Below are 12,245 nucleotides of genomic sequence, written 5' to 3'. Positions count from 1 at the left end.
TTTCCAATGTACATTCCGTAGAGGAAAGCTTGGCAAGCTTGTCACCAGGAAGAAACTCACTTTGATACCTCTGTTTGTTTGGTTTGTTTTTTTTTAAGAGCCAACTTTCAAAGTGTTGGAAGGTTGCCATCAGCTGCAAAGCGCATGAGGTAGATGGGATGCATACAGAAGCATTTGCAATCCCTCTGGGGACTGGGAGCTCAATTTACACTCCAGTCTGGACATGAGGCTTTGGTGCTGGAGCAGGAGTTCTGCAAGAGAGCAGTGAGAAAGCCAACCATGGTTTCCTGAAACAGTCCACGTATATGGAGCCTGGTGAATTTGATGGCAATGTTACTAACGACAAACTCCTAATTACTGGTGATGAATGGCACAGCTTAGTTTGTTGGGAGCTGAACCATGGGCTGCCTGCTAGGCCCTGGGCAAAGGAGGTGCATCTGTGTGAGCATGGGGAGGAACTGGAACCTTCATCCTCAGTCCAGGCACTGGCAACCTGGCGTCAGCTGGGAGAAAGCAAGAGATCACACAAAATCTTTGGAAAAATCAAACATCTTCTCACCTTTCTGCTTATGTCTATAAAAAGGCTTTCACATGGTCATTTTATTCTTGATACATAATTCACATACAAATAATTTGGTTCTGTAAACCATCCCTTAAATATCAATAAACATAAAATCTTGCTGAATTGTCAAAAGCTGATTCCTAGAATATAATTTTTTAAAATCAGCTTTCTATATCCTCACCATCAAAAAGTACTCTGCTCTTTTCTACTTAGATATGTTGCCACGGATAAGTCTATTTTATTTATTACAACAAGAAGTAACACTTTACAAAAAAATTCTGTTTTCATCTGAAAATATTCCCATGCTATTGTGGCCCCACCCTTCCCCAGTGGAGCTGCTGCCAACTATTTTGCAAGTTTTCTGGTTTTGTCTCCCTGACCCCTGAGCCGGGTGCTTCAGTTCCAGTTTCAGTGACCGCCCCCGGGGCCTTGACGTGCTGCAAGAGCTCTCAGCCGTCAGCAGAAAGAAAGAAATATGTACCACCTCATGGCTTTTAAAAATATCATTATTTGTTTTAACTGGCCATTTCATTTCAGTGAGAACCTACTATTTACTAATGATTTATCTCTGCTTGCTGGGTGTGTGTGTATGAGGGAAACAAGACTGGGTAGCAGATGGCTATGTATAAACCAACTGCTTTTAGCGCTCTCCCAACTCTTCCTCCTCAGAGCCTGCCTCTTCACACTCATTCCTACAATAAACTGTAGTAGTTTAGTTTTTAAACTATCACAGATTGTCACAGTATGAGATGCTATTGTGAACAGAAGAAAAAATACTCTTGTGTTGAAGAGTTTCCCAACTTTGATGCAAGAATCGTATGAAAAGAGTGTTAATGGAGATCACTGGTTGATAGCTTTACTCATTTGTCACTCCATAGTTGTGCACATCATCTGTTTAAATCACCAAAAACCTGGTGGTACTTTTATCCTATTATTTCCATCCTTCTCTGGTGGTGCAGACAGCCCCCACACACACTTTGAAGCCACGTTGCAGTGTCAGCATAAAGCACTGTGTTTCTTTTTAATTACAAAATGCAGTGGGCTGGGACAACTTGGTGCTTTTTAACTTTGATCAAAGAGGCAGTGACTTGAAGCAGCCTGCTACTTTCCCATCCTGGCTGCAAGTACAGTGAGTTGGAACAATTACGTGTTCCCTGACCATACCTGCAACTCCTGGTTACCTGGGAAAAGTACCAAAAATCTTCCTGCTTAGATCACAGCCCACTTTGAAAAGTGTCAGGATTGTCCAGCAAGAGTAACAGCCACAGTGAAAAAAGTACTGATTGAAGTCAGTCATCTTGTGACCCTATAAATGCCAGTCCTAAGTGAGGCCCCTTGGAACTCCCTGGGACTGTGGTGGGCTGTGCCTCACCATCTCCCCCTGTGCTGGGACACTTTCCAGGCCAGACTCTGGCTGTCTGCTGGTAAAGCTGGTGAAGGGAAAGACCATGCACCTGCAAAGGCCAAGGAAAGGGAAGACCATCTACTTGTAAGGAAGACATAATTCACTGTAGGTGGATTTTGTAAAATTCTAAAGATCATTTGGTACCAAAATTTACTATAATATGCAGAAAGGGAAACATCTTAATCATAAATTAACCTCTGTATCTACATCTATATATCTTTGTGAGTAAGATCTGCTTAGAGAACTTTGTTGAATCCTTATCTAAATCACTGCATTGATTCTAATCAATTATTGATTAATGATTGCTGTATAATCATACAGCCCAGTCTTATGATTTATCATAATAGTGTTAATGAATTTTAAACTGCTGCTACCTTAAAGTTATAGAGGACCTACAATGCCATGTTAAATTGCTATCACTGAAATCCTAGTACCCAGGCTCCCTTAGACATAAACCGTTGACCATGTCTGTGACTAAGATTGGATCTATCCATACCTAAATCCCACTCTGAGAAGAAGTTTAGAGTGCAAGGAGGAACCTTCTGAACCTCGTGACTCCACAGGAGGGCCTCCCTTACTGCTTTCACTCATTTTCTTTGTGTAAAATCATTCCAGCCCAACCCCAAGTCGGTTTTCCTTTGTGTATTTCTCCCATGGATTAAGTAACAGTGAACCTCGTCACTGAACTTTGTTAAGTCATGCTTTGACTTATTAAAACCACTTTTCTTAATATCTTTGATGGTGATTCTTTATGTGACTTAAAACACTCATCCACAACACCACCTTAACATTGCATTCATTGTGTTTCCATTCTGTATTGCTACTGCAGTCAGTATTATTTGTGATCAAATTGGAGCCTAGAGGGACTAGCTATGCTACACAATTTGTGACAATAATTGAAGCTGGGGGACTATGTGAGTGCAAAGTGAAGCATTTCTATACAGGCAAGATTTAAGCTTACCTAACCAGTTTCACTCATTATGGTGAAATTTCCTGTCTAATGGATTAAGTGTCTGATCGTTTGGAATATCAGGCATATGAGTTCAATATTTCATCTTACAGCAGAAAGAAGGTCAGTGGCAGCTACACTAATGCAGTTTTCTGAGTCTCTTGGTACTAGTCCTTTAAAAACCCTTACGCTTTTTGCCTAGACTCATAAATTAATGACACTTGGGACTCTCACTTGTGCAAGTGTGCTGATTTTCTAAGGACCAGCTTTGGAGCGTTGCGGTACATCCATAAACTCAGGCATATGAGTTCAATATTTCATCTTACAGCAGAAAGAAGGTCAGTGGCAGCTACACTAATGCAGTTTTCTGAGTCTCTTGGTACTAGTCCTTTAAAAACCCTTACGCTTTTTGCCTAGACTCATAAATTAATGACACTTGGGACTCTCACTTGTGATTTTCTAAGGACCAGCTTCGGAGCGTTGCGGTACCTCCATAAACACTGGCAGCATGGTTCACAGGTATGAGAAACCAGCAGCTGCTCTTAAAGCAAACAGAAACATTACTGTTAATTCCTTCCTGAGGAGACTGCTCTTGTTGAGGCTGAATTCCTTTGTGCTGCTACCAAAGGACACAACTGACCCATTTTACACTGTGATTCTCTTTTAGCAAGAGCTAAATCTTTACCACTACTCATCTGTCAAGGTATTCTTGGGCAAAGCCAGTAATTTACAGATGTAGCAAAGGATGCTTAAGCAATTTGTGCCTGTAGCTGAATATGGTACTTTTTGAACAGATTCCTCTTTGACCAGGTCCTGAAATTGGGATGGTAGAGATCTGTTTTCTTGTTATGATCCAGGAGCACACGTGATGGGAAGGAAGGAAGTGGCTTTTGTGTTGGCTGCTCCCCACCTCTGCCAAAGCTGCTTTTCCTGCCAGCATTTTGTCCTTGAAAGGGTTGTACACCTCCTGTCCCTCGGGCGAGCTCGCTGTGTTGGACCCTGCAGTGTACTGACCCTGCTTCCCTCTTGTTTTCATCTTCTGCACTGCATCAAAATCATGTGAAGAGCTTCAATGGGAATTCTGCAACCATGCTAATTAATCTCTCTTGACCTACTGGTGCATGTAGTATTTTTTCATGTATCATTGCTGATTACCTATTTTCCAATTATTTTTCACCCCTATAAATTCCCAAAGTAATCCTGCTGTTGCATACTTGTGTAGCCACTTAGTATCTTCTGGGAGGGAATTCTGTGTATGACAGGAAAATAAAGATGCCTATTTTAAATAAAGCATCATGTATGCTTATGAATGACAAAAGATTTGAGTTGTATGCAAAAGACTTTCTTTTGCAAGGCCTTTTTACTTGCAATGATGATAGAATTACTAGAATTGGGATTGCACTTACCGATTATAGAGCAAGATCATAAATACTAGAAGTGATTTCAATTCAGTAGGTGGAGGGACAGCAAGCTCGTGACTGAAAGGTGAAATTAGGTAAATTCAGATTAGAAGTAAACTGCTCACAATGTCAGTAATTAACCAGAGAAAGCCTCAGAGCTTTTTGTGCTTTCTCTCCCAGTGGCAGCCTGAGCTGCCTCCTTCAGTAGCATCACCCAGCCGTGCTCCTCCGAGTGTCCCTTCCGTGCTTTGCAGGTGCTCAGGGAGGAAGAGCAGCCCAGTCTAGTGTGGGTTGAGACCTACCATACTCTCCTCAAACATACACGCAGTTTGCAGAGGATCCACAAAAGCACAATAACAAGAAGTGAAGAGTGCTATCAGATCAAAACTCCCCAGTTTAAGCAGGCTCCGCTACAAGTTTTGCAAATAAAATTTGGGCCATGTAAACAATACCTTCATGAAAGTAACCTTTTGGAAAATAATTTTTTATAAAATAAATTCCTTATTTTTATGTTTATTTACTCTTTAATTAAGTACAGGTTCATCAAGTACAGGTTCATCAAGCCTGACAAAGCCCTCACTCCTAGATGTTTGCCTCCATTTGCCCGTTTGTGTTGGCTGACAAATGTTTTTTCCCACCTGTGTGGAAATGATAAGTATTGTTAGTGCTAAGTCTTCCACCTCTCTGTCCCAGTGGGGTGCCAGCTTTCCAATTACCCTGTCCTGCTGCTGTGAACTGATAAATTTACCACATTGCAGTCCCATGTTGGATTACCACGAGGGAGTGCCTTACCTGCTCTAGAAAAATAATTAGTGGCTTTTGAGGTCTAAGAAATTGCCTTCATTTTGCAAATCCAGGAAAAAGACATCTCTCTACTGCTCTTCTTGGCATTAAAATTAGATGATTTACAGGTTTTGATGGTATTTCATTAAAAATAGCTGAGCTCTTGTTACCCATTACTGTCACCTTTGATTAGTTTAAACGTGGCTATGACCATATTCTTCCTACATAATTTATCTCCTAGAAAAAATTACATCTTTGAGTGTAAAAAAATATTCAGAGGAAGATGTGGAGTTGCCAAAAGAATAAATGTTGGAAGTGATAGAAAACTTTCTTTTTACTTCAAGTAGCAGAGCTCTGGCAAGAGCAGACTGTCTGGTCTTTGCCTACCACAGAGTTTTACAAATCCTTTGAAACATTTGGTGATGGCCACCCTCATAGCCGGGAAACCAGATGAAACAGATGATGGGACAAATCCCATGCTAAATTAATTATCACTGGGTGCAGGAGGTTCTTGTGAAATCTCTTTATTTAATCCTTGCCCTTCCAGCTGGAATAGAGCTGCAGAAAAGGCTAGCAAGCTCATTATCAGATTTCAGAGAAAATGAAGTACTGAACTACTTTTCTGTTAACTGGTAAACAAACAAATGAAAAAAAAAACAAACCCATGACTCAGTGATTATTTTCATTATGTATTTAGGCAAATAATTTAAGGCTTTACAACCTTTTCCACCCATTTTAGTCACGATGAAATTCATTCACTGCATGACCACTACAGGCCTCATCCAGCTTTGTAGGAAGCCAAGGTAATGATGGGCAGACAACACTTCAGAGAACTCACAAGAAATCAAGATGGGCATTTACTTTCAGATTAATATGCCTTGCAGAAAGTGACCACAAATGACTGTATTCCACTGGATGCAAGTATCAGATAACTGGCCAAAAATATCAACAACAGTCCACCACTTGATCCACAGATTGGAAGCGTGTTTTATAGACACAATCCTTTTTTCTATTACTCAGAGAAGACAAACAATATTGTACCAAGTATCTCTGAATAAAATCAAAGCTCTTGGACTTGATTATTTTTTAAAATCTGTTTATTAAGAAAAAGCTTCATTTTACATAGAAAAGATACAGAGGAAGGTAAATTAATGCAGTAGAGTTAATTACCTCATGTAATAGTTGTAGAACTGAATCTTAAAGACAAAAGTTGCAGAGAACCTAAAAATTATAAAAAAACACCTCCAAAATGAGACAGAGCTCAAACAGAACTAGAATGACACAAAAATGAACAACACTGAACAACTGTGAATGACAAGTACGTAGAAAGACACAGCCAGCACAACACAAGAGGCCTCACTCCAGAGAACATTCCTGTTCAAGTAATATGCCTTTGATAGGGAAGTTAGATAACTTAATCCTTTAAGAAATCTCAGTATCTGGTGTATCCTGCAATTTACCCAATTTCCCAACTTTTCAGAGTTTTTCAAAAGCTAGAAAGCCTTTAAAATTTTGCTTAAAAAGAAACTCTGTTGAGATGGATATTTAATCTTTTCTCAAATAAATTCTTAAAACTTCTTGTTATGTCTTCCAATGGCAATTATTAGGTTATTTTCCCAAAGATTACGTGAAGGAAAATAAGACAATGAGGACTATTGAATTTGAAGCTGTGAACTGAACTGAGACTCTTGCACTGCCATCTGTGATGGCCTTTGCTGAAGCTTGCAGAAGACTACAGAGATCTGCTGCAGTGCCTTCAGGGCATCCTCCTCTAAACTGAGGCACATTCACCAGCACTCCACTGACGGCATGGTTATGAGTACCATCAGGAAGTAAAATCATCTCACAAATGGGTATTGTGCAGATTAAAAGAATATACATGGGAAAAATAATGAGAACAGACACTTGAATGGCAACAGAAGACAGATTTATTTTTACTGACTTTCAACTGGAGTTAAGATTGCTTGAGAGACATCCAGGAAATTTGTAAGACCACCACAGATATGACTACATATGCATATTCTGTCTATCTCACTACCACACCCTCTCTTCATAAAGGCACTAACTATAAATAATATGAAAACGGGTAGTTAAAATGCCAGAAAAAAAAATATTTCTCGTATGGACTTCTATGTTTATCTTTGTATACATTCATGCTTTAAATGTACAATTTTAAAATTAACTTTAAAAGTCACCTTTATTTTGGCAATACAACTGATAAAATGAAACATGCAGAACACACAGCTCAACAGAACTCAGTGCATAATTTTGTCCGAATGAAGCAGTTCTTCATTAACCTTTGAGAGTTGGGAATACATTCATATTACAAGGCCAAAAAAAACCCCACCCAAAACAGACAACATCTGGCTTCTGTATAATGTATCTTCTTTTCCACATCTTCTCCAGCATCTTTGGGATAGTAAAATCTATGTCTGACCACAGGTTAAATTGTATGGTGCTATTTTAACAGTCTTCGTAGTGCAGCGAGGCGAGACGGAGCTGCCTGTATTCACTGTTCTATCTCCAGGCTATCCATTTTTAACTCGGGGGGTTTAAAGCTAAGCACTTCTTCATAGGTAAGTTCTGTAGAGGTGGTATAAAGGGAGAGAGAAGAATTAGGTGATACTCTCTTCAAAAGAAATATATTCCACACAAAACAGTTGTATGGATGCCTGTGACTTTAGCCTGTGTTTCCAGCCTCCTTAGAGTCTAGATCCAGAAATAGACCGAATTCACCAGGAATCCTTCTGTTAACCTCAGATTACAAATTACACTCACAAATACTGTTATTATACAACATGTCTGTCCCCTTCAGCTAATTACTAAAACACACAGGCCCTGAAATGGAAACATCAATTATGTTGTCAGATGACCTGCCAAAATGACGTAATAAAAGACAAAATGTAATGGAAAATGGAATCTTTAAAAGCACCCGAACAGGTTTTAACACAGACACTAACTGTGGAGAATGTTCTTTATCATCTCTCAGTCAATTGACTTCAACATAAATCACTTGCAATTCTATGCTAATGCCTTGAGAGCTAAGTTTTGAGGATTTTTACATTTTATTGTAACTAACTTAAATTCAACAACTTAATATTAAGGTCGTCTGATTTTTTTTTTCTTTTGTCTTAGATGTGACAGTTCTGTTTTCATCAAGAAGGGCTTAGTTAGAAACAGATTCCCTGGTACTTCACCCTGCTTTAAGACCAGCCCTTTATCTTTTCATGATGACAGTCATGTCCCATTTTGTGCCCTGTACAGTAATGGAATATGTCACCAGCAGCTGCCTCTCAAGTTAGATATTGTATTTTAAGGACCAAATCCAGTTTGCACATAAATATATGGCTAACAATGCATTACTTCAGGTTCTGTTTTCCAAACGGTGATGCTTAAATCATATCAAACTTGTGCTTATCAGCTCGTTTCTTGAACAGATCTGTCTGAGACAGCTGCTAGACCTGCAAGCGGAACTAGCACTCCTGTAAAAAGGATGTAAAAATCTTCAGGATGAATCTTGCTTACACTCTGGTTGTGTTATGCTGTAGCACAGAGTACAGTGACCAAAATAGCAGCTTCAGGGAAGGATTTTTATGAAAGAAATTCTGTGTGCAGAACCTCTGAGGTGAAAGGATTCATGAAGTGACTGTTTCAGGGACTGACTTGTGGCTATAAAGTGGCATCTGGTCACAGGCAGCCAGGCAGGAGCTAAAGTGGTCCTGACTGAAGCCAGAGGAAGCCAGCATCCTCACAACTCTGATGCCTGGAAGTAGGAATTATTCCTGCTAGCTGTGCACTGCGTGTTTATGAAGCTCCTTACCCGGTTCTCGTCTCACCTGCTCAGCAGAGTACAGATGTTACACTGAGGTATGTGCAACTGGAATAACAGCTAAGGACAGTGCATAGCCTTCAACTCTGAACAGCATACTCTGGGCCTCTAAAATTTTGAAGTATTTTCTAGCTGATGAAACATGTCAGAAAGAAATCTATGAGCTAGGCCTGCAAGCCTCAGCAGCATACAGTAGAGGCCAAGAAAACTCCTAAGTGCGTAGTGTGTAAGACAAAGTGTCTGAAATCTCATTTTACTTTGGTGCTCAGTCCCTTTTGGGATTAAGTGCCATTAACTTTTAACCTGGAGAGAAAAAGCAGGGAAACATGCTATTGATATCTTGGGAAACTGGGTCAATATGTCATCAACAATATAAACATTGTAAGCAAACGGTAACCTTCTATGCCATCTTGCTTAAATGTGGCACATACTATACTTGAAAATAAAAAGTTTATTCTCCTAAAATAAGAATGTGTCCAGGAAAAAGAGCTGCATGTCCTGTGTGAGTTCTGAACTTTATTTTTCAGGCCTTCTTTTCCCCCAGTGTATAAAGAAGGAATTAGACCTGTAGTCCCAGCAAGTACAGTGATATATTAAAATATGACACTGTCCTTCCTGGCGAATTCACCTCCACATCCTCATTTCAGTTCAAAAAGAGTTAAGCTAAGGTTGTTCCTGAAATAACTTCAACAGAGTTTCATCACAAACAGAAAGCAGCTTCATCATTCTGAAATTGTTAAACTTTCCTGTTAAAGACCTGGTCAACAGAAAAAGTAGCAGGAAAGAAATCATTCCCTGGTAAGAAGAGCAGCAAACTGAGCATGCCTCTCAACCAACCAGGAGAGTAGGTGGTGCTGTAAGCTGCCAGGTTTTGCAGAGGAGAGCATGTCTAAGGAGTAAGCAATACCAGATAATCCTACGTGCTTGTACAGATGCAGCAGGCTTCTAGAAAACCCTTTTCAGGGCTCTAGGAGGTTACTTCATTGTACAGAGACCCATGATCCCACTCCTATTTTTCTTTAGATGTATTTGCTGTAGTTACACCTGCTTGTCTCCCCTGCAATGGCCAGGATAAAGCATGGCACAAGTGGAAGGGCATGAGTAAGACAAGGCAGGTCAGTATTTTTCATCATAAGCCTACTCGCTGTACTAATAGATTTTTATCAAACCTTTCTGGGGTAAAAGCCATAGAATATACAAATAGAAAGAGAAGAACATTTATTTTATAGAACATATATTTCATCTTAAGCCAAAGTAAGAACTTCATCAATACACAGGAACAATTGGTTTTCTAGAATATTACTGTGAATTTAAAATGTCTAGTAAGGAATTTTTACCATATGTTCTTATTAGACAATAATGAAATTTGACTGTGCTTTTCAGTGTATTTGCAAACTTGATGTTTAGCCACCTTAATTCCCTGATGCTGTAGTGCAACATGATCATGATGCAAGCATGCAATTAACTAATAAAGAAAGGGCTGTTGCAGTGTTTCTTAAGGATGGGTTTTGGGAAGTAACTTGCAAGTAAAACTATCAACTTTCAACTAAAAACAAGATCAACAGCATGGTTTACCTACTCATTCCAATTATTTGGCTATCTAAAGAATGATTAACCAAATACACATCTAGGTAGAAAATATTCATTTCTTGTTCTGAACAAAGCCAGATCAGAATCCCAAATAGGGTCACTTGTCCTAAGACAGTTACTTCAGCAGAGAATCTGACTTGGAAAACTAAAAGCAAGACAGAATGTGTGATGACCTGGTAACTAGCATCAGTTTTTACTTAAGATTAAACCTGCTGCAGGCTATCTAGTGAGATGATAGAATAGGGGAAAGGAGCAAAATCCAGAAGGGAAGCACAACCCTTTCCACCTCTCCACTCCCACGAGCACACACGTGGACATTCCCTGAGGCTTAACAGTTCAAATTGCTCTGGTTAGAACCAGGAGAACTGTTACTTAAGGTCAGGTTTTGTTCTGCTTCATGTATTAACTACTAAGTGCAATGGTATTACCTTTCCATTCATCTATGGTTCGCTCCTTATTCTCTATTGACTCATCATAGAGCTCGGCCTCAGGTTCATCATCTGGATCATGATACTGTACAAAGTATGGATGTGCAAGTGCTTCTGAGGCAGTAATTCTTTTATCGCTGTCTAAAATAAGCATCTTCTCAAGAAGATCTACTGGAAAGAGAAACACAGTTCAAAGCCAGAAGAGACCATCTAGAAACAAAAGAGAAGGCAACTGTTTATACACTGTCTATTCTCACTCACTTCAAACACTGTTAACATTATTGACAAACACACTAAATTTAGGCAACATAAAAAATAAATTTTGAAGATGTTTTACTGTGAGTACAATTTTCAGAGCTGAAGGAAGCTTCTGCTTTGCTTGTGGTACACATAAAGGTTCATTATAGCCTGTTTGATATCTGATTCACCTCTTCAGACATCCAGGACCTTTATTCTGAAAAGATTCATGTGCTTAAAAGTTAAATATCCCGTTTTGTGCATTGAGTGCTTAACTTGGTCCTTATCAGTGCAAACTTAAGTAACTTAAAATTGTGAATGTGAGATTACACTTTTAATTAGCTGCACCAATTAAATCATAGATGAAAACTACAAAGCATAGAAGACCCAGCATAATGAAAATGTTTGAAGTTGACATTTTCAGAATATTAGAAATGACAGAGATCTGTAAGACTGAAATTGATTTTATATGGAAAGTTTATAATAGCTATTAAAAATATATTAAAATGTTTTCTAGTGCTTTCACAGAAGCACTGTCATTAATTTGCATTTATGATATTAATATGTACTATGCTCGCATGTACCTCATGCAAAGAAATCCCATTTTTTGTAAGAAAGCATTCACAGTACTTGTATTTGTAAAACTGTATTTTAATACACAGAACTCAAAACATTTTAACTCATAATACTTTCCAATACACAGTGTTTTAATGTGCACTTGATAGAATTGACCAGGCATTGTAGGAAGATGACTCCAGTGACTCAAATGTCTCCTTTGCCATCTTCCATTAAACAGTTCATAGAAATACCTCTTTTGCACAGGCAGAACCAATTGGTTAGACACAAAAACAACTGTGCAGGATCACACCAGAGGTCTGTCTAGTCTGGTATCCTGTGTTCAACAATGGCTAACACATTCCTAGCAAATAATACCCAAGAGGGTCATTTAAACAACTGTACTTCCTGGTATATTCTTCTGCTCAGTGGCAATTTACAGCTCATGGCCTTCCAGAGCCAGAAGTGATGCCTCTGGTTTAGACCCTGTGACATTCTTATTTATTC

At 39.1% G+C, this 12,245-nt stretch overlaps 1 protein-coding gene across 1 annotated transcript in view; it reads right to left on the bottom strand.

The window, feature by feature from the left end:
- Nucleotides 1-7,202: 7,202 nt before the first annotated feature.
- The window catches only part of MAPK11 (mitogen-activated protein kinase 11), a gene marked incomplete at its 5' end in the record, with an annotated part of 24,048 nt that continues 19,005 nt past the window's right edge, over nt 7,203-12,245 (bottom strand). Inside the window, 2 exons of the mRNA XM_008940777.1 lie at nt 7,203-7,682; nt 10,947-11,117. Of these exons, the coding sequence (XP_008939025.1) occupies nt 7,609-7,682; nt 10,947-11,117 (245 nt within the window). The remainder of the gene's footprint in view (nt 7,683-10,946; nt 11,118-12,245) is intronic.

Source organism: Merops nubicus, unplaced genomic scaffold (assembly GCF_000691845.1).
Source record: "Merops nubicus isolate BGI_N331 unplaced genomic scaffold, ASM69184v1 scaffold4915, whole genome shotgun sequence".
NCBI lineage: Eukaryota > Metazoa > Chordata > Aves > Coraciiformes > Meropidae > Merops > Merops nubicus.
Note: the sequence above shows the minus strand (reverse complement) of the source record. Positions and strands in the feature narration are given on the sequence as shown.